A 23,193-nucleotide genomic window follows, 5' to 3' on the forward strand; every position below is an offset into this window, starting at 1 on the left:
TTAAAAAATATTTTTATTGATTTTAGAGAGGAAGGGAGAGGGAGAGAGATAGAAACATCAATGGTAAGAGAGAATCATTGATCGTCTGCCTCCTGCACGCCCTCCACTGGGGATCGAGCCTGCAACCCGGGCATGTGCCCTTGACCAGAATCAATCCAGGACCCTTCAGTCTTCAGGCTGATGCTCTATCCACTGAGCCAAACTGGTCAGGGCATCTTTGATTGACTCTGGTCCCTGACCAGGGATCAAACCCACAACCTTGGTATGTTGGGTCAACACTAACCAACTGAATTCTTTAGCCAGAGCTAATCTCTGGATTTTAATTCTTTTACTCTCTGTCCTCTCAGCATTTGTGTTTATCAACAGCTTTGTAATTGCTCTCATGTCGTTTTGTTTTTCTTCGGCTCTCAGAGAAAACAAGAAGAAAATGACAACTATTTCTCTTATGTTATTACTAACTCTACCAAGCCCCCAAGTACAGGAGATTATCAGGTGTTTATTAAATAACTAGAGGCCCGGTGCACGAAATTCATGCACAGGTGCGTCCCTCTGGGTGGCTGCAAGGATAGGGCTGAAACCTGCAGTTCAATGCTGCCTGCAGCTCCTACCTGTGGCTCCTGGTCATCCTGGCCTCACTGTGCCTGCTGTGGGCTCACGCCCAATCAGTCCCAATCGGGAGAGGCTCATGCTGCCATAGCAGCACACGCTGGCCTTAATCCCTGCATCTGCCACCTTCCCAAGGGGAGTGGCCTGAGGGATCAGGCTGAAACTGGCTCTCCGACATCCCCCAAGGGGTCCCAGATTGTGAGAGGGTTCAGGTCAGGCTGAGGCACTCCACTGGTGCACCATCGGGCCGGGGAGGGAACAAGGGAGGGTTCAAGGGCATGTCTGGCCCATCTCGCTCAGTCCTGATTGGCCAGACCCTAGCAGCAAGCTAACCTACCTATCGGAGCATCTGCCCCCTGGTGGTCAGTGCACATGATAGCAACTGGTCAACCAGTTGACTGTCTGCCCCCTGGTGGTCAGTGTACATCATAGCAAGCAATTGAGCAGCCTTAGCATATCATTAACATGCTAGTAGCCCTGCACATGAATCTGTGTGCCAGTAGGCCACTGCCGTGCTCCTGTAGCTCTCTGCCCGCTGCCCTGCCTTCCTGTAGCTTTCCCCGCCCCCCTCATAGCTTGCTGTCCTGCCCCCTCCTGAAGCTCTCCACCTCCTGCTTTCTTGCTGCCCTGTCCCATCCTGCAGCTCTCTGCCACCCACTTGTAGTTTGCTGCCCCACCCTCCTGCAGACCCATGATCCAGTCGTTACACGGTCAGTTGTTACACCTCAGGGTGTAACAAATAATTAGCATATTCCTCTATTATATAGGATTACACTTTGATTGGTTGTTCATTTGTTCTGCAGTTTGGTCTATTTGCATATTACCCTTTTATTATATAGGATTCTAAATTGCTTTTTCTTGGTCATATTCCTTCATCCAATATCTCTCATCTGGTCCCCAAGTATTAAAAACAAAACAAAACAAAACAAAAACTATTGGCTATTGTAACATTACATGAAGAGCAGAAAATTCTCCGTATGCTATCATTACAACTATGTGACCAGACAAAAACTAATGCAGAGTAAAAAAAACCTGAAGTAAATAGACTAAATGCTAACAGTAGTTGTGTTTAGATAGTGAGATTAATAGTAAATTTGTTCCCTTAAGCCAAAAAATCCTATATCGTAAAGAGTTAATATGCAAATTGACTGTAACACCCTCACAAGATGGCTGCCTACACCCAGGCCAGCAGGGGGATTAGTGAGGGACAACCAAATGACTGAACAGCAGGCTGCGTGGGGCGACCAGGCCATCTGGGGGGCTGTGAAGGGCAACTAGGCCGGCAGGGGTGGCAGCTGGGGGCAACCAGGCCAGCAAGGAGGGGGCATTTGGGAGTGACCTGGCTGGCAGCAGGGGGCAGTTAGAGGTGATCAGGCAGGCAGGAAGGTGTGCAATTAGGTGCCAGCAGTCCAGGATTGTGAGAGGGATCTTGGATTGGAGAGGGTGCAGGCTGGGTTGAGGGGACCCCTCACCCCCACCCCAGTGCACAAATTTCATGCACTGGACCTCTAGTGTGTGTGTGTGTGTATATATATATATATATATATATAGAAAGAGATGAAGCAATGTAACAAAATATGATTTACTGATGAATTTAAGTAAGTGTATAATTTTTCCTGTCTATGTAGGTTTGGAATTTTTCAAATGTAAACTTGGAGAAAAATATAAAGTAAAATAAAATAAACCTGTTAAAATACTTATACATTCAAAATCATAATGAACATTGCTGAAAATAAAATGTTGATTTTAATATTACCTCTCAGCATACCAGCAGGCTATACATAAAAAATGAGCTCAAGCAGAGACCGGTTTGGCTCAGTGGATAGAGCGTCGGCCTGCGGACTGAAAGGTCCCGGGTTCGATTCCGGTCAAGGGCATGTACCTTGGTTGCGGGCACATCCCCAGTAGGGGGTGTGCAGGAGGCAGCTGGTCAATGTTTCTCTCGCATCGACGTTTCTAAATCTCTATCCCTCTCAATTCCTCTCTGTGTAAAATCAATAAAATATATTTTTTTTAAATGAGCTCAAAAATAATAAAAAGACTAAAACTTCCAAAATGATATGTCTCTAATGACCTCAGAGGATAAAGCAATACTAGTTAACAGTCACATACCAGCAGCTATAGGAATTCCAACCAGATTATAAATTAGAGCAAAGACAAAATTAATCCGAATCCTCTTGACAGTCTTTCTTGATAAATCAATACTTGCCACCACATCCAGGAGATCATTCTGAGAACAGAAATATTTGTGATATTAGCAAGAGACTCTAGCTTAACTAGTAATTTTTACATTTGATACTGTGTATATTGAAGATGACATGTACCTTAGAGTAATATGTAAATTAACTACAAATCTCAGATATTGCTAAAAACTTAAGCCAGCCTTGGAAGATGTTTTTCAAGAACTCTTCTGAGTTGAAAACACATTAGGGTTGTATCCTGGTAGAGGGATTAAATACTATTAAAATAACCTCACTATTTATTGAAGATAATTTTAAGTATGTTCCCAAATCTTGTTCTTCACTTTAGAAACTTGTCATTCTCATTTGCTTTGCTGGGTTAAGAAAGTGTAGATGTAATTAGTAAGACTTCTCATATACTCATCTCGAATTCTCCCCGTCTCAATAGCTGGGAGCATGGGAATTAGAACAGAATCATCCTGCTCGATGCACTTTATGACACTATCCGTGACCATGTAGAGCAGATTTACACTCCTCAAAGTGCAGGCTATAGGACTTACCCTTATCAAAACCACATCGGCCGCTTCAATGGCTACATCTGTGCCTGTGCCAATGGCAATCCCAACATTGGCCATTGCCAGAGCTGGGGAGTCATTGATTCCGTCTCCTACCATTGCTACCCGTTTCCCCTCCTCTTGAAGTTGCTTCACCTTAGCAACCTTGTGGGAAGGTAGAACTTCAGCAAACACCTTAGTAATGCCAACCTATATCAGGAAAAATAGACTCAATTCAAAAAAATATTACAGGATACCTGAAATATAACTCAGCAATGAGCCTTCATTTTCTGCCCACCACATGTCCAAATTTTAAAAGACTGTTAATACCCAGTGATAGTAAGAATAGGAAGAGATGAGCTTCCTTATACACTGTTGGTGAATGTGTAAATTGGCACTGTCTTTTTGGAATGTATCAGGCAGTATCCATCAAAGTGTGCACATCATTTGGTTCAGCAATTCCACGTCAAGCTATATTTTGTACAAATTTATACGTGACAAAGTGGTATGTCCAAGGATGCACATTACTACACTGTTTGTAACAAAAATATTTTCAAAACCGCCTAAGTGCCCATCATTAGAGGAATGGTTAAATAAATCATGACACAACCATACCATGGAATTCCTTGCAGCAATGTAGAAAGAATAAATAACTTTATATGTTTAGACATGGACAAAACTCCAAGGCAATATACTGTTATGTAAAAAACAAACTGCTAAACAATCTATATAAAAATGATCCAATTGCTCGGCCAGCACGGCTCAGTGATTGAACATCTATCTATGAACCAGGAGGTTACAGTTCGATTCCCTATCAGGGCACATGACTGGGTTCTGTGCAGAAGGGAGCTGATGAATGATTCTCATCATTGATGTTTCTATCTTTCTCTCCCCGTCTCCCTTCCTCTCTGAAATGAATAAGAATATATATTTAAGATTATTCCATTTATGTTGAAAATACCAAAATGATACATTTGTATATGAACATGTATACATATGAAAAAGTATGGGTGATAGGACTTGACAGGAAGCTTGGGAAAAGGGTGAGGAACTTTTCACTTTATAACCTTTTGTATTTTTATACAACAATGCATTCATGCCCTAACCGATTTGGCTCAGTGGATAGAGCGTCGGCCTGCAGACTGAAAGGTCCCAGGTTTGCTTCTGGTCAAGGGCATGTACGTTGGTTGTGGGCACATCCCCAGTAGGGGCTGTGCAGGAGGTGGCTGATCAATGTTTCTCTTTTATAGTTGTTTCTAACTCTCTATCCCTCTCCCTTCCTCTCTGTAAAAATCAATAAGATATATATATTTTTTAAAGAATGGATTCATATATTAGTTGTGTTATTTAATAGAAGAGGAGACAAGGCATTCCTAAGAAGAAAAGACTAATATGAGAAAAGTTTTGATGGTAAGGCAAATATAGGTGTCAGTAGCAGAAAAATGATATGTCAAATGGTGGATTAGGAAGATGGTTTCATAAGTAGTGTTCAGGATGAACTCAAAAGGAAAGTGCATGAAGCTAGTGCTGTATTTTGGCATAAGAAGACTAGAGCCTGGCCTAGGCTAGCAGCAGTGGTGAAAAATCTGAGCAACATTTCAAAGAAAGCATCAACAGAAACTGGTGCACAATGTCACTTAAGCATCTCATGAACTAAGTAAATAGCTTTCTACTTATTACAGTAGCACAGAAAGCCCGAATTCCTGCCTGTATAGCATGCCAAATTTTTAAATATATATTTTATTGATTTTTTACAGAGAGGAATAGAGAGTTAGAAACATCGATGAAAATCATCAATCAGCTACCTCCTACACACCCCCCACTGGGGATGTGCCTGCAACCAAGGTACATGCCCTTGACCCGGATCGAACCTGGGACCTTTCAGTCCGCAGGCTGATGCTTTATCCACTGAGCCACACCAGTTAGGGCCATGCCAATTTTTTAAGGAACCAGATATGTCTACTCAGGGGTAATGAAAATAATAGATAATATGAATTTTTTAGCATTTGAAGGCAAAAAGGAAATGTATATAAAGAATTAGAAGTGCCCCAGCTGGTTCTGTTCAGTGGTTAGAGCATCAGCTGACTGAAGGGTCCTGGGTTTGATTCTAGTCAAGGGCAGGTACCTCAGTTGCAGGTTCAATCTCTAGCCCCAGTTAAGGCTTGTGCAGGAGGCAACCAATCAATGTTTTTCTCTCTATGCCTCTCCCCCTCCCTTCCACTCTCTCTAAAAATCAATGGAAAAAATAAACTTGGGTAAGGATTAACAACAACAAAAGAATAAGAAGTTATTATATACCCCACCCCAACAACTAAGTAAACCAATTACCTGAGAAGCAATAGACCTAGCTGTTTTACTATTGTCTCCAGTCATCAGAATTACTTCCAAGCCCATGGATTTTAGAATATGGACAGCCAGTTCTGCTTCAGGCTTCACTGTATCAGCAATAGCTATCAAGCCGCACAGCACATCTAGTATAGGAATACAAAAAAAAAAAAAAAAGAAGAAGAAAGTTTGGAATACCAAGAAAGCAGAATAATATTCTGACTTAAAATTTCAAAAACAAAAGAATTTTGTGAAGAGTACATGTTAAGGAGAATCCAAGATGGCTGCACAAGTAAACACCTAGCCACAGCTGCACACAACAATTTCAATAAAATACAACTAAAATATAAAATGGACATTACCCAGAACTCAGGAAAGTCGACTGACTGGAAATTCCACAGCAAGAAGCAAGGAGAAAACCAGAAGGAAGAGCGGAGGAGCTGTAAAAGCCTAAGGTACAGAGACACGCAGCATGTGAGCAGAGAGGACAGAGCCAGAGAGGAGGGGCAGCTGAGTTCCTGGCTGGCGTTCCCTAGGGGATAAAAGCTCCGGACTGTGCTGGGCCCCAGTTCCGACTGCTCTGAACCCCAGTTCAAGGCCAGATCCCGGGGACCCAGGCTCATCCATAGGGAGATGAGCTGTAAGGCGGAACCCCGGGGGAGCGGCGAAAGGAGATACCAGAGGTGTGCACATTGCGTGCAGAGAAGGGACGGTTGGCTGTGCCATGGGATTGCCCTGGCGGGAAGGAGACAAAAGCTCCGGACTGCTCTGAACGCCACCTCCAACTCCACTTCCAACTGAACTGAACCCCAGTTCCGGGCTCATTGTGGGAGAGCCTAGACTGTTTGGTAGCAGGCGAAAATCGAGGGCACCTTTCTCTCAGAGGTGCTTGCAGTGAGTACTGAAGGACCCTGGGGATTACTGAGACTCAGGAACCACATAGGGTGGGGCTGACGGAAGCCAAAGCTGTAGGCTCTACCCTGAAACCGCGCCCCATCAGGGAAGCTACGAAAATGCCGAGACAAGGAAATAGATTACAAACGAAAGAAATGGAGAACAAAAAGCGACTGGATATAGAGTTCAAATCTACACTTATAAGGTTTTTCAAGAATTTCCTAGAAAAGGTCGATAAGACCTATGAGAATATGAAAAGGGATCAACTAGAATTAATAAGGAATTAACGAAATGATAAGGGATCAACAAGAAATGAATACATTGTCTGAAATGAAAAAATATTATACAGAGTCCTAAAAACAGAATGGAAGATCGCAAGAATCAAGTTAAAGATTTGGAACATAAAGAGCCAGAAGACATTCCTCCGCAGAAGCAAGAAGGCAAGAGAATCCAGAAAATTGAAGATAATGTAAGAAACCTCTGGGGCAACTTCAAGCGAACCAACATCAGAATTATGGGGGTCCCAGATGATGAGAGAGAGCAAGATATCGAAAACATACTGAAAGAAATAGTGACAGAAAACTTCCCCCACCTGGTGAAAGAATTAGACTTACAAGTCCAGGAAGCGCACAGAACTCCAAACAAAAGGAATCCAAAGAGGACCACACCAAGACAAATCATAATTAAAATTCCAAGAGCAAAAGACAAAGAGAGAATATTAAAAGAAGCAAGAGCAAATCAGGTAGTTACCTATAAAGGAGCACCTATACGATTGTCAGCTGACTTCTCAACAGAAACCATGCAGGCCAGACGGGAATGGCAAGAAATATTCAAGGTGATGAATAGTAAGAACCTACAGCCAAAGATAATCTACCCAGGAAAGCTATCACTCAGAATTGAAGGCCAGATAAAGAGCTTCACTAATAAAAAAAAGCTAAAGGAGTTCATCACCACCAAACCAGAATTATATGAATTGCTGAAGGGGGTTCTTTCAGAAGAGAAAGTAAATAAAGATAAAAATTATGAACAACAAATATGTAACTATCAACAAGTGAATCTAAAAACCAAGGAAATTTTTAAAAAATCTGATGAACAATATTAACTGTTGAATATAATAGAATCAGAGGTATGGAAGGGGAGTGAACTGACAATTCTTGGGGAAAAGGGGAGAGGGGGATGTGGGAAGAGACTATGGATGAGGACAATGGGGGGTAGGGAAAGGGCAGAGGGTGGGGTGGGAACCTGGTGGAGGAGAGCAATGGAGGGTGGGGGGGAAAGGAACATTTGTAATAATATGAACAATAAAATTTTATTTAAAAAAAAAGAATTTTGTGAAGGAAAATTGTTCAGGGCTTGGCTTAACTAAAAATATCACCAAGCCAACACAGAGTTTATACCACAAACTCTGTAACAAACCTCCATGTTTGTTTATGAAAATTTCATAGAGTAAGATAGGGGTTATTAACAAAGATAATAACACGAAAATGAAAAGAGGAATCTTACTGGATAGTAAAAAACTCCCTTTCTTTCCTTAGAGAAGTTTCAACCAATAGCCCAAACAATTTAGCTAATTTACAGACAAATGAACTAAAAACTAATGCTTTTATTTTTACAATAAAGGAGTGGATAGAGATAAAACTGGCATTTCACTGGGGGAGGAGAGGAGTCACTGCAAGTAGTTATTTCATTTTTAAAAAGAAAAGTATATGATATTTTCTGCTTCTTCCTAGGCCTACTACCTTCATACTTAGCAAGGATTATAAATGTTGACTAATTAATTTCACAGCTAGAAATTTATCCTAAGAAGTAATTTAACAAAAGAAAAGACCTAAAACCTCAATATGTTTATTGTAGTGTTATTTACAATAATGAAATATCAGCTTAAATTTACAACAGAGGGATGATTAAATGAAATATAATGTATAAGTTTGATAAATTATGCAGCATTAAAATAAAATTGGAAAATATTTGGTATTAAATAAAATAAAGCAAAATAAAATAATATGTATATGAGAAATTGAAATTTTGTATTCAATTTTATTGAGGTAAAATTTACATACAATAAAATGCAATCATATGTACTGATAGTGTAATTCTCTTTGTGAATGTATATGTATATATATACATATATAAACCAGAAATGGAATATATACAGTTAAAACTGACATTGTTAGAATGATGAGATTATAAATATTATTTTACTTTGTTATTAGTGTAATGTTATTTCATTTTTAGGTTTTAAAAAAGCCTTGATTAGTTTTAAAAAACACACACACACATAGGCTAGGGAAGAAAATATAATAAAATCAGGCAAATGCAAGAGAATTTTAAATTAATCTATAACAAATATGTATTGCTAACATTTTCGTTGCGTTCAGGCTGCTTTCAAATAATCCTTATAATTCAGAAGTCTCTCAAAAATACACATAAAACAATAGCCGAGATCACAACACTGAGTCATAGTGTACTCATTGAAAACCTTACCATCAATTGCCACCAATACAGCAGTACGACCTCTTCTCTCATGTTCAGTCATAGAATCATCTACATCATGATTAATGACAAGACCATTTCTAGTCATCCATTCCCGGTTACCAATGAGGACTTTGTAGTGCTGGGCATTAAGAGCTTCTGAGAATGAAAGAGCATCTGAAAGTACAAAATAACATTTAATGAGCTCATTTTATAACAACCCCATGAGGCACACTCTCCCTGCCTAAATTTGCACAGTCACTACATTGTATTTTTAGTAGAATGCAGACTACAACACTGCTTTCCAGATTCTGAAGAAACATACTCTGCTCTTACATGCCTGTGGGTTTTTGAATATGTTGCTGCTTCCACTTGGAACATCCTTACCCCTCCTCTCAAAATACTAAACTGCATCATATTCTTTTTTTAAATATATTTTTATTGATTTCAGAGAGGGAGAGGGAGAGACAGAAACATCAATGCTGAGGGAGAATTATTGATCAGCTGCCTCCAGCACGCTTCCTACTGGGAATTGAGCCCGAAACCCAGTCATGTACCCTGACTGGGAATCAAACTGTGACTTCTTGGTTCATAGGTTGACGCTCAACCACTGAGCCATGCACGCCTGGCTGCATCATATTTTTCAGGAGCCTGTTCAAATGTTACTTTCTTGGTGAATCTTTCCTTTTGGCCTTTCCCTTTGATCTTCCAAGGTAATTGAATGAAATTAAAAATATTTATTGTGGAACAGTAGTTGAATGTGGTTAAATGAAAACATACAACCATACTGATGTCTCAGTGTAAGCTGAGTGTTAAGTTTAAGTGGGCGCTTATGCTGTCTGGCAATTCTATTATGGTTCCCTAGTCCATTCATTCTCCATTTCTTCTATATCTCTTCTCCCAATCTCATACCAGAGGAAAATAAAAGCAATCAGAATAGAACTTCTTCAAGCTCTCATTGCCACATCTACTCAGCTACCTGTCTGTATCTGTGTACTCATTAATCTAGCTTCCCTTCTATCATATACTGCCCCTGCTCCTATTTAAGAACAACCTCTCTACTTTTGCACTAGCTCCCCATCCTTTGCATATTCTTTTTTTAAAATATATATTTTATTGATATTTTACAGAGAGGAAAGGAGAGAGATAGAGTTAGAAACATCGATGAGACAGAATCATCGATCAGCTGCCTCCTGCACACCTCCTACTGGGGATGTGCCCGCAACCCAGGTACATGCCCTTGACCGGAATCAAACCTGGGACTTTTCAGTCTGCAGGCTGACGCTCTACCACTGAGCCAAACTGGTTTTGGCATTGCGTATTCTACAAACATCTCTCTAACTCACCCCTCTCTCTCCTACATAATCAAATTTTCTATCTCTACTATACATAATCCTATCTTTAAAAAAAAATCTTTCTTGATCTCATTTACCTCTCTAGCTACTGTCCCATTTATCTGTTTCTGTACATATAGCAAAACTTCTCAGAAAGTGTTGACTTCATTGGTAGCTCCAATTCATATCTACCCTTTCTCTTATGAACCCATTCCAATAAAGTCTTTGTTTCTACTACTTCAAAGAATTGTTCATACAATACAACCAATGACATTTACTTTAACAAACATAATGGAAAATTATCAGTCTTCATTTTTTGCCCTATTAGCCACATTTTACACAGATAATCACTGCATTTTGTGGGGTGTTTTTTTTTTTTTGTGGTTTTTGTTTGTTTGTTTTTTGTTTTGTTTTTTTACACTCACTACTACTTGAAATACTTTCTTCACTGGGCTTCTAGGATACCACATTCTTATGAATTACCTACCTCCTCACTCATCACTTCTTCTCAGTCTTCTTCTGATTCTTTCTTATCTCCCTTATCTCTTAATTTGTAATGCTGCAGGGCTCAATCCTTAAGCCTCCTTTTTACCCTCTATCTAGTCTCACTCCTTGTTGATCTTATCCAGTCTCATGGCTTTAACTGCCATCTATACCAGTGCTGTCCAGTAGGATTTTCTTTAGTGATGGAAATGTTCTATATCTGCTCTGTTCAATACACTAGGCACTAACAACATGTGGTGAATGAGCACTGAAATGTAGCTAGCGTGATTGAAGGCTGAATTTTAAATTAAATTTAACTTTACTCAAATTTTAGAAGTCACATGTAATTAGTGACTACCATATTGGACAGCACGGATCTATAAGTGGAACTCCGAAACCCGTATCTCCAACTCAGTCTGTTTCCTTGAACTCGACATGTGCAGCCAACTGCCTAGTTGATAGTTCCATTTACATAACATCTTCACTTGAATATTTAATAGGCACTCAACATTTACATGCTGAAAACTAACTCCTGATCAGTTTTCCTCAATATTGCTCCTGTTGTGGTCTTCCCCATCTTATTTAAATGGAAACTCTCCCCTTCTAAATTGCTTAGTCCACAAACCTTTGCATAATTCTTTTTTTTTTTTCTTTTTCAATTACGGTAGACATAAATTGTTATATTATTGTAGTTTCACATGTACAACCCAGTGGTTAGACATTACATAACTTATTAAGTAATCATCTCAATAAATCTCACACCATACATAGTTATTAGAATGCTAGTAGCCCTGAGCACAAACCCGCATGCCAGTATCTCTTTGCAAGGCCTGGCCACTCCACGCCCACTGCCCAGAGGCTCTCTGCAGTCCAGAGGCCCATCCACAGTCAGGTACAGAACGCTTGCCTCATTGCTGCAGTGACAAAGCAAGCATTCTTCCAGGCTACGAACGCTGCCCACTCTCAGCAGCAGCCGCCCATCTCCCCTCCCCCCACCGAGACTGGAAGATTCCGGCAGGGCTGAGAGAACTGGGCACTGCCATCTTGTGGCTATGGGTGCCTCCATCTTTGTGACAGAGTGATTATTAATTTGCATATTACCCTTTTATTAGATAGGATTATTGACTATATTCCCTATGCTGTACTTTAGATCTCCATGAGTATTCTGTAATAACCAATTTGTACTTCTTAATCCTTTCACTTTTTTCACCACCACCCCCTCACCACAATCCCTCTACCATTTGGCAACCATCAAAATGTTCTATCTATGACTCTATTTCTATTTTGCATGTTCATTTGGTTTTATAGATTCCGTTGTTGATATATGTACTGTGTGTGTGTGTGTGTGTGTGTGTGTGTGTGTATTTTAAAACTATGAACAACAAAATGGCAAATATATATATATATATATTTGCCAATTTGTTGTTCATAGTTTTAAAATATATCTTTATTGTTAAAAGTATTACAGATGTCTCCCTCCCTCCCCATTGACCCCCCTCCGCCCCACTCCTGACCCCTGTTGTTCATAGTTTTGCTCTTTTTCTTCTTCTTAAAGAAGACCCTTTAACATTTCATACAATGCTGGTCTGGTGGTGATGAACTCCTTTAATTTGTTATTGTCTGGGAAACATTTTATCTGTCCTTTGCTTCTAAATGATAGCTTTACTGGGTAGCATAATCTTGGTTGTAGGTCCTTGATTTTCATTACTTTGAATATTTCTTGGCAATCCTTTCTGATTGCAAAGTGTCTGTGGAGAAATCATCTGACAATTTTATGGGAGCTTCCTTGTAGGTAACTAACTGCTTTTCTCTTTCTGCTTCTAAGATTCTCTCTTTGTCTTTAACTTTTTTCATTTTAATTATGATGTGTCTTACTGTGGGCCTCTTTGGTTCATCTTGTTTGGGACTCCTCTGCATTTCTGGGACTTGTACATGTATATCTTTCACAAAGTTAGGGAAGTTTTCTGTCATTATTTTTTCAAATAGGTTTTCAATTTCTTGCTCTCTCTTTTCTTCTGGCACCCCCACGATATGAATGTTGGTATACTTGAAGTTGTCCCAAAGGCTCCTTACACTATGCTAATTTGGGGGGATTCTTTTTTTCTTTTTGATGTTCTGATTGACTGTCCTGTGCTTCCTTAACTTGCCAATCTCTGATTTGATCCTCTGCTTCATCTACTCCACTGTTGATTTCCTGTAATGTGTGATTTGTTTCTAACTGGATATTTTTTATGTTTTCTAGTTCTACTTTTATGCTTCCTATTTCTTTTTGAAGTTCTCACTAAGTTCATCTACTCTTCCTCTGAGTTCATTGAACATCCTTAGAACCAGTGTTTTGTACTTGACATCTAGAAGATTGTTTGTCTTCATTTTGTTTACTTCTTTTTCTGGATATTCTGTTCTTTCATTTGGGCATGTTTCTTTGCCTCTTCATTTTGGTAACCTCCCTGTGGTTGTTTCTATGTAGTAAGTGAGTGGTTGGCAAACTGCGGCTTGTGAGACACATGAGGATCTTTGGCCTCTTGAGTGTGGCTCTTCCACAAAATACCACGTGCAGATGCACACATACAATATAATTGAAACTTCATGACCCAGGCGCAGAAGTCAGTTTTTGGCCTGCGTGAGTCTATATTGAAGAAGTAGCGTTAGAGCACTCAAGGGACCAAAGAGCTGTATAGAACTCAATAGAAAACATCAAGAGTAGACTAGAAGAAGCAGAGGACCAAATCAGTGAGCTAGAAGACAAGATAGGAAAAAAAATACCCAAGTAGAACAGCTTCTAGGAAAAAAATTAATTAAAAAGAAGGAAGAGAGCCTCAGGGAACTTTAGGACAACACAAAACAAAATAACATCAGCATAATAGGGGTTCCAGAAGGAAACAAAACTGAGCAAGGAATAGAAAACCTGTTTCAAGAAATAATGACAAAAAACTTCCCTGATATATGGAAGAAAAAACCCCACACAAATTCAAGAAGCTCACAGAGTCCCAAGCAAAATGAACCCCAAAAGACAACGCCAAGGCACATTATAATGAAACTGGCAAACACCAATGACAAAGTAAATATCTTAAAAGTGGCCAGAAACAGAAAGTTACCTACAAAGGAACCCCCATCAGATTAGCGACTGATTTCTCAACAGAAACTCATAAGGCCAGAAGGGAATAGAAAGAAATATATAAAGTCATGCAAAGGAAAGGTCTGAATCCAAGAATACTGTACCCAGCAAGGCTATCAATCAAAATTGAAGGTGAAATCAGGAGATTCACAGAAAAAAGGACTAAGGGAATTTATTACCACCAAAACAGCAATGCAAGAAATGCTGTAAAAAAAGAAATAGGAAGCAAAAAAGGAACACAGGGGTAAAGAATACAAATGGCAAAAAATAAGCATCTATCAATAATAACTTTAAATATAAATGAATTAAGTGCCACAATCAAAAGACATAGAGTAAGGAATTGGATAAGAAAACAAAACCCAAAACACATACAGACTGAGGATGAAGAGATGGAAAAAGGTTTTTCAGGTGAATAGAAATGAAAAAAAGCTGGGGTAGCAATACTTATATCTGACAAATTAGATCTCAAAGTGAAGGACATAACAAGAGATAAGGAAGGCCACTTCATAATACTAAAGGGAGCAATATAACACGAATAAATAACTCTGGTAAACATATACATACCCAAATACATAAAATAAAATAAAATAAAATAAAATAAAATAAAATAAAATAAAATAAAAATTCTTAGAGGATATCAAGGAGAGATTGATAGCAATTCAATCACAGTAGGAGACTTTAATACCCCACTATCACCATTAGACAAATCCTCTAAACAAAAAATCAGCAAAGAAACATCAATCCTAAATGACTCGCTAGACCAGAAGGAATTAATTGACATCTTCAGAACATTTCACCCCAAAGCCACAGAATATACATTCTTCTCAAGTGCACATGGGTTATTTTCAAAGATAGACCATATATTGGGTCATAGATAAAGTCTCGTCAAATTTAAGAAGACAGAAATCATATCAAGCATCTTCTGAGATCACAGTGGCATAAAACTGGAAATCAACTACAATAAAAAAAATTCAAAGAAATAAAACACATGGAGACTAAACAGCATGCTATTAAACTATGACCTGGTTACCAGAGATCAAAGAAAAAATAAAAAGCATCATGGCAACAAATGACAATGAAAACACAATAATCTAAATTTATAGGACACAGTGAAAGCAGTCTTGAGAGGGAAGTTTAAGCCTACTGCAAAAAAACAAGAAACAATGGTAATAAATTACCTAACCCTACAACTGAAAAAGTTAGAAAGAGAACAATAAGAAAACCCAGTGTAAGCAGAAGGAAGGAAATAATAAAGATTAGAGCATAGATAAATGACATTGAGACCAAAATAACAATACAAAAGTTCAACAAAACAAAGAGCTGGTTCTTTGAAAGGATAAACAAGATTGATGAACCTTTAGCCTTGCTAACCAAGAAGCAAGGAGAGATGACCCAAATAAATAAAATCAGAATTGAAAGAGGAGAAATAACTACAGGCCCCACAGAAATACAAAGAATTGTTAAAAAATACTACGAACAACTCTATTCCAACAAACTGGACAACCTGGAGGAAATGGACATATTCCTAGAAAAATATAACCTCCCAAAACTTAATCAGGAAGAATCTAAACATCTCAATAGGCCAATAACTATGGAAGAAATTGAAGCAGTCATCAAAAAGCTTCCAGCAAACAAAAGCCTGGGGCCAGACAGCTTTACAGGGGGGTTTTACCAAACATTCAAAGAAGAACTAAAACCTATCCTCCTCAGACTATTCCAAAAAATTCAAGAGGAAGGAACATTTTCAAACTCATTCTATGAAGCCAGCATCACCCTAATACCAAAACCAGATTAAGACAATACAATGAAAGAGAATTACAGGCCAATATCCCTCATGAACATAGATGACAAAATAATCAACAAAATTCTAGCAAATCGGGTCCAGCCATATGTCAGAAAGATCATACACCATGACCAAGTAGGATCTATCCCAAGAATGCAAGGATGGTACAATATCCGCAAATCAATAAACATGATATATCACATAAGCAAACTGAGAGATAAAAATCACATAGTCATATCAATTGATACAGAAAAAGCATTTGACAAAATCCAACACTCTTTTTTGATAAAAACTCTCAACAAGGTGGGAATGGAAGGATTATATCTCAACATAATAAAAGCCATATATGATAAACCCTCAGCTAACATCATACTCAATCGGCAAAAACTAAAACCATTTCCCCTAAGAACAGGAACAAGACAGGGATGCCCACTCTCACCACTCCTGTTAGACATAGTACTGGAAGTATTAGCCATTACAATTAGACAAGAAGAAGAAATAAAAGGCATCTAAATTGGAAAAGAAGAAGTAAAGCTGTCCTTAGTTGCAGATGACATGATATAGTACATAAAAAAAAAAAGACTCCATAAAAAAAGTAACAGACTTAATAAATGAATTTGGCAATGTAGCAGAATACAAAATTAACACCAAGAAATCTATGGACTTTCTATACACCAATAGTGAAATTACAGAAAGAGAGACTAAAAAAGCAATTCCATTTACCATCACACCAAAAAATTAAGATACCTAGGAAATAACTTAATTAAGGAGGTAAAAGACCTATACGTAGAAAACCACAGGACATTGAAAAAAGAGATAAAGGAAGACGTAAACAGATGGAAGAACATACCATGTTCATGGATGGGCAGAATCAACATCATTAAAATGTCCATACTATCCAAAGCAATCTATAGATTCAATGCAATCACCATTAAAATACCAATGGCATATTTCACAGACTTAGAACTCTCCAAAACTTCATCTGGAATTAAAAAAAGACCCCACATAGCCATAGCAATCCACAGAAAGAAGAACAAAGTAGGTGGAATCTCAATACCAGATTTCAAGCTGTATTACAAAGCCACTGTTCTCAAGACAGCCTGGTACTGGCACAAGAACAGACATATAGACTAATGGAACAGAATAGAGAATCCAGATATTGACCCAACCACTAATAATTGACAAAGGAGGCATGAACATACAATGGAGTCAAGATAGTTTCTTCAAGAAATGGTGTTGGAAAAATTGGACAGATACATACAAACTAAATGAAACTAGATCACCAACTTACACCATACATAAAAATAAACTCAAAATGGATAGTGGACTTAGACTTAATATGGGAAACCATAAAAGTACTAGAGGAATCCACAGGCAGAGAAATCTCAGTCCTATGCCAAAGCAATTTCTTCATTGATACCACTCCTAGGGCAATGGAAGCTAAAGAGAAAATAAACAAATGGGACTACATCAAAATAAAAAGCTTTGGCACAGCAAAAGAAACCATCAACAAAACAACAAGAAAGCCCACTATATGGGAGAACATATTTGCAAATGTTATCACTGATAAAGGTTTAATCTCCAACATCTACAGGGAACTTATACAACTTAATAAAAGGAAGATAAATGATCCAATTAAAAAAATGGGCAACAGACCTAAATAGAATCTTTTCAAAAGAAGACAGAAGGAAGGCCAAGAGACATATGAAAACATACTCAAAGTTACTAATTATCCAAGAGATGCAAATCAAAATGACAATGTGGTACCATCTCACACCTGTTAGAATGGCAACCATCAACAAATCAAAAAACTTCAAGTGCTGGTGAGGATGCGGAGAAAAAGGAACCCTCATGCACATCTGATGGGAATGCAGACTGGTGCAGTCACTGTGGAGAACAATATGGAGTTTCCTCAAAAAACTAAAAATGAAGCCTCCATTTGACCAGTAATCCCACTTCTAGGATTATATACCAAGAAACTAGAAACACCAATCAGAAAGGATATATGCATCCCTATGTTCATAGCAGCACAATTCACCATAGCTAAGATTTGGAAACAGCCTAAGTGCCCATCAGCAGATGAGCAGATTAAAAAAAAACTGTGGTACATCTACACAATGGAATACTATGCTGTGGTAAAAAATAAATTCTTACCATTTGCAGCAGCATGGATGGAACTGGAGAACATTATGTTAAGTGAAATAATCCAGGCAATGAAAGAAAAATACCACATGATCTCACTCATTTATGGAAAATAAAGAACATGATAACCTGATGAATAAAAAGATAGATACAGAGGCAGTAAAGCATCAAACAGACTGTCAAATTATAGCAGGAAGACTGATCAGTGTTGGGGAAAGAGAGAAAGAGAGCAACCAAAGGACTTGTATGCATCCATATAAGCACAACCAATGGACACAAGAGGGCATGCGACAAGGTGTAAGGGAGGCTGGGAAAGGTCAATGGGCAGAAAAAGGAGATATATGTACTAATATATGTAATATTTCAAACAATAAAATAAAGTAAAAAATAAATAAAAGTACTTCTCAGGCAAGCAAAAAAAAATGTATTTGAATAAATGACAAAAAAAAGTCCCTACTTAGCAAAATAAATAGTTATATAAGTCCAGGAAGCACAGAAAGTTCCAAACAAGAGGAACCTAAAGAGTCCCACACCCAGGAAACATCATAATTAAAATGCCAAGGGTTAAAGACAGAAAGAGAATATTTTTAAAAATATTTTTTTTATTGATTTCAGAGAGGAAGGGAAAGGGAGAGAGAGTAACATCAACAATGAGAGAGAATTATTGATCAGCTGCCTCCTGAATGCTCCCTGCTGGGCTGCTGGGGATCGAACCCAGAACCTGGGCATGTGCCCTGACAAGGAATTGAACAGTAACCTCCTGGTTCACAAGTCAATACTCAATCACTGAGCCACACAGGCCAGGCAAAATGAGAATCTTAAAAGCAGCAAGAGAAAAGCAGTTAGTTACCCACAAGAGAGTGCCCATATATCTGTCTGCTGATTTCTTAACAAAAACTTTGCAGGCTAAAAGTGAGTGGCAAAAATATTCAAAGTGCCGAAGCCGGTTTGGTTCAGTGGTAGAGCGTCGGACTGCGGACTAAAAGGTCTCAGGTTTGATTCCGGTCAAGGGCATGTACCTTGGTTGCGGCACATCCCTGGTAGGGGGTGTGCAGGAGGCAACTGGTCGATGTTTCTCTCTCATCGACGTTTCTGGCTCTCTATCTCTTTCCCTTTCTCTTTTTTAAAAATCAATAAAATATTTAAAAAAATATTCAAGCAGAAGCCGGTTTGGCTCAGTGGTAGAGAGTGGGTCTGTGGACTGAAAGGTCCCAGGTTCGATTCCGGCCAAGAGCATGTACATTGGTTGCGGGCATATCCCCGGTAGGGGGTGTGCAGGAGGCAGCTGGTCGATGTTTCTCTCTCATCGACATTTCTAGCTCTCTATCTCTCTCCCTTCCTCTCTGCAAAAAAATAAATAAAATATATATTTTAAAATATATGAATACTATGCAGCTGTGAAAAAGAAGGAACTCTTACCATTTGCAACAGCATGGATGGACCTAGAGAGCATTATGCTCAGCAAAATAAGCCAGTCAGAGTAAGATAAGTATCATATGATTTCACTCATATGTGCAATCTAATGAACAACATAAACTAATGAACAAAAATAGACCCAGAGACATAGAAACATCAAACAAACTATCAAACCTCAGAGGGAAGGCAGGGGAGGTGAAGGGGGGGAAGAGATCAATCAATGAACTCTTATTCGTACCAGTATATGCATAACCCATAGACAGAGACAATAGGGTGGTGAAGGCTTGGGGGGAGGGGACTGGGAGAGGGCAATGGGGGCAAAAGGGACATATGTAATACTTTCAACAATAAAGATTTATAAAAAATATGAATGATAAAATGGCAATAAATACATATCTATCAATAATTGAATTTAAAAATCAAAATAGAATCTAATGAACAAAATAAACTGATGAACAAAATAGATTCAGAGGCCTGAAAACATGGAACAGACTGAAGAATTTCAGAGGAAGAGGGGAGGGGAGTGGGAAGTGATTAAACAAAGAACTTAATATGCATATATGCATTACCTATGGACACAGACAATAGGGTGGTAAAGGCCTGGGGCAGAGTGGGGACCAGGTGGAGGAGGGAATGAGAGGTAAAAAGAGGGACATATATAATACTCTCAACAATAAAGATTTTTTTTAAATAGGAGCATATTGGAAAATGTTCTCAAGTAAATTGAGTGAAGCAATCAGAGTCCTATGGTAAAATTGATCTGCAAGAATGAAACCATAATGCCAATTTTTACTTATTATGTAACAGTTCAAGATTATAAATTAGACATCTGTTAATTACTGTCCTGTAATTGGTAATACAAAGAAAATTAGCTTACTTGAGAGCTGAGCATCAATAATCATGGAAGGTGAAGTTGATGACTGTTCATTACTTGCATCAATTTGAACCAGGGATGCATTTTTAATATTATTTTCCTCTATCTTCCAATTATTCTTATGTAGCAAGCCTTCAATATTGGTGACTTTACAGCTAATACCACAGCCTGGCACAACCTGGAAATCTATGCAGGTACCCAAGGCTTCAGTGTCCAGCTCCTAGCAAAGAGAAACAGAAGGATTTCCTCTATTGTCCTGATAATCCAAGATCATCATTAGCAAGATCAAAGATTACTTTTGGTTAATTTAAAATGTTTATAAAAACATTATCACTTATCATTGTCTATTTGACGATGGAATTTTTGGTCTTCATATTGACTATTATGTTCTATTGCAGTGAAAGGACACAGATTAAAATCAGCAAAAGAAAGATGCATAGGACAGGTTCAAGCGATACCCAGCATGGAGCTTCCAGTGGCCCCCTGCCAGTAGAGTCATGTGAATAATGCTTAATTCACTTAGCAAGTATGTATTATATGATGATGTCTATAATGTTGCCAACCAGGGATGCTCACCTGGAACTTGGTGTCCAGAGTTTTTACTGGGCCTCAGTTATGTGGACATGAGTGACCTCCATTGCTGGCCTTAGTCTCTAGCCCTTCCAGAGGCTGAGCTGATATAGCATGGCCCTAGGTCTCTCAACATAAATCATATCATTAGCACAGACTATCTGGCATGGCCCAGGTAAACCAAGACATTCTTATCAGGCAACATTCTCCAAGGACTTGGATGTTACCACCTAGGAGCCAGGGCCAAAGGCCAAACCTTTGGGCAAGTTTAATACTTTACTACACAGACTCACAGAGGAGGACTCGTGTAGCTTTTATCACCTATATTTAAATGATAGTGGATTTTAATAAAATCAAAGGAACCAAGTGTTGAGTATAATGTCCAAAGTTACAGGGGATCCTCAGAATCCTTTATTTTAACCCCACTCTCTAAAATGTATACCAATTTTAGGGAAAGAAAACATGGATGATTTATCAATATTCTTTGTCCTTTCCAGTAGAGAATTACAAGTTAAATATTTAATTCTATTGTCAGGTCAGATTTTCTGTTCAGTACAGAGCAAAGGGCAAAACAAAGAACAAGGCCTTTAGTTACTAGAGTGCCTCTCTAGAATAACTGTGTTCTTAGTAAAACAAGGAATTCTGGCTCTTTAGATCTTCATCCTCTAAGTTGTTCCATGTGCATGAAAAGAAGCCAGATCAGTAATAGTTAATAGGTAAAAAGGAAAAAAAAATAAATGGAAACATCAATGGTAGAAATTGCCACATTTAACTATAAAAATATGTGAAATAACTTACAAAGAACATATACAAAGCAATGAGAAAAAGATAAGCAACCCTATAGGAAAATTGGCAAAGGATTCAAGCAGATAGATTACAGAAAAAGAAATTCAAATGATTAATACACATATGAAAATATGATCAACCTCATTCATAATTAAGAAATGAAAAGCAAACCACCAATGAGTTAACATTTTTTATTTAATATATTGGAAAAAATAGTGTTGGTGAGAATGGGGAAATGGGCAGTCCTAACTTCTGATGAAAGTATACACTATTACAATCTTCCATGTGGGTGTTGGTAATATTTTTCACATGGGCATCAGTAGTATTCATCAAAATTTAACTGCATGAATTCCTTTTGTGGGTTACTGCATGTGGTTTTTAGTTTTTTCTTTTGCTGAAGGCAGTTTTGAGGTCAGAGGTTAAATGTATTTGGAGAAAGGCACCATTGGTGATCTTAAACCAAAATAAGATTTGTAACCCTTAGTTTGTAACTACTCAAACTCTCTTTTTCAGAGATCTTTTTGAATTTCCTGTGTTATTTCTAAATATAATTTAATAAGTACTCCCCCCAAAAATTTAACTGTATATATCCCTTGATCTAGCAATTGAATTAATAGGCATTTAACATAGAGATAAACTTGCAAAAGCTGATAAGGATATTAACTGTATATTGTAAGAGTCAAAACCCAATTGTACAATAGAATATAATATAGCCATTAAAAACAATGAGGCAGATCTATATGTCTTGATATGAAAAAATCATTTAATAAAATTGAAAAACAAGGTACCAAATATTGGTCATTGTGTGACCTTTCTATGTAAAGTTAAAAAAACAATAAATGCATATATTTTGTTACATGCATTAAAAATGGTTAATAGATGCACAATAGTGAATATAAAGTTTACACTTTATAAGGGTAACCTTTATAGTATGTGAATTGTATCTCAAAAAAACCTGTTATTTAAAAAGACTGCTAACAGGTTAATACTTTTTAAAGTTTGGAGAGAGAAATTATGGAAGTAGGCAGGGAATAACTTTCCCTTTTCCTTATGCAACTCTCTGATCTAAAGTTTCTTACCATAATTTATATTACTTATTTTCTTTAGTCAACAGGAGTTATCTGTGTAGCATTATAATTAATTCTTGTTTTCACCTTTATATTTCTCTATATGAAGAATCAGACATATCATAAAATAAAATAAAATAAGAAAATACAAATCTCTGTAAGCTGTATACCAACTATCTACATAAATCATGGTCAAATGCATTTGGATTTGGTCTGAGTGATTCCAAAAGCAGGTGACTACATTACTAAACAAGGGGGGGAAACGTACCTGTTTGCAGTATTTGGTTATGGCTGCTCCTAGAGGGTGTTCACTGTGGCTTTCAGCAGTTCCCACAATGGCCAGGATCTTATTACGTGATATTCTGTTACTTTCCACTAGAACCTTTATTTGACTCACTACTGGGGTCCCATGGGTAATGGTTCCAGTCTTATCAAATACTACTACCTTTACCTGTAAGAAAGTTAAAATACAGTACACCTATATGACTTGATAATCTTTAATATCACCTTTCCAGAAATAAGAAAGAAGTTTACTTCTTAATAAGTTTGAACTTAATAAACTGTCTTTGGGAGAATAAGGGAAGAAATACCT

General features: G+C 38.0%; 1 protein-coding gene across 1 annotated transcript in view; it reads right to left on the bottom strand.

Annotated features, from left to right (window-relative positions):
- ATP7A (ATPase copper transporting alpha) overlaps window positions 1-23,193 on the bottom strand; it is a 138,059-nt gene that overhangs the window by 3,927 nt on the left and 110,939 nt on the right. Inside the window, exons 16-21 of the mRNA XM_036439860.2 lie at window positions 22,870-23,052; window positions 20,182-20,398; window positions 9,044-9,208; window positions 5,669-5,811; window positions 3,347-3,550; window positions 2,719-2,836 (exon numbers count right to left, since the gene is read on the bottom strand). Of these exons, the coding sequence (XP_036295753.1) occupies window positions 2,719-2,836; window positions 3,347-3,550; window positions 5,669-5,811; window positions 9,044-9,208; window positions 20,182-20,398; window positions 22,870-23,052 (1,030 nt within the window). The remainder of the gene's footprint in view (window positions 1-2,718; window positions 2,837-3,346; window positions 3,551-5,668; window positions 5,812-9,043; window positions 9,209-20,181; window positions 20,399-22,869; window positions 23,053-23,193) is intronic.

Source organism: Pipistrellus kuhlii, unplaced genomic scaffold (assembly GCF_014108245.1).
Source record: "Pipistrellus kuhlii isolate mPipKuh1 unplaced genomic scaffold, mPipKuh1.p scaffold_m20_p_16, whole genome shotgun sequence".
In the NCBI taxonomy this organism is placed as follows: Eukaryota; Metazoa; Chordata; class Mammalia; order Chiroptera; family Vespertilionidae; genus Pipistrellus; species Pipistrellus kuhlii.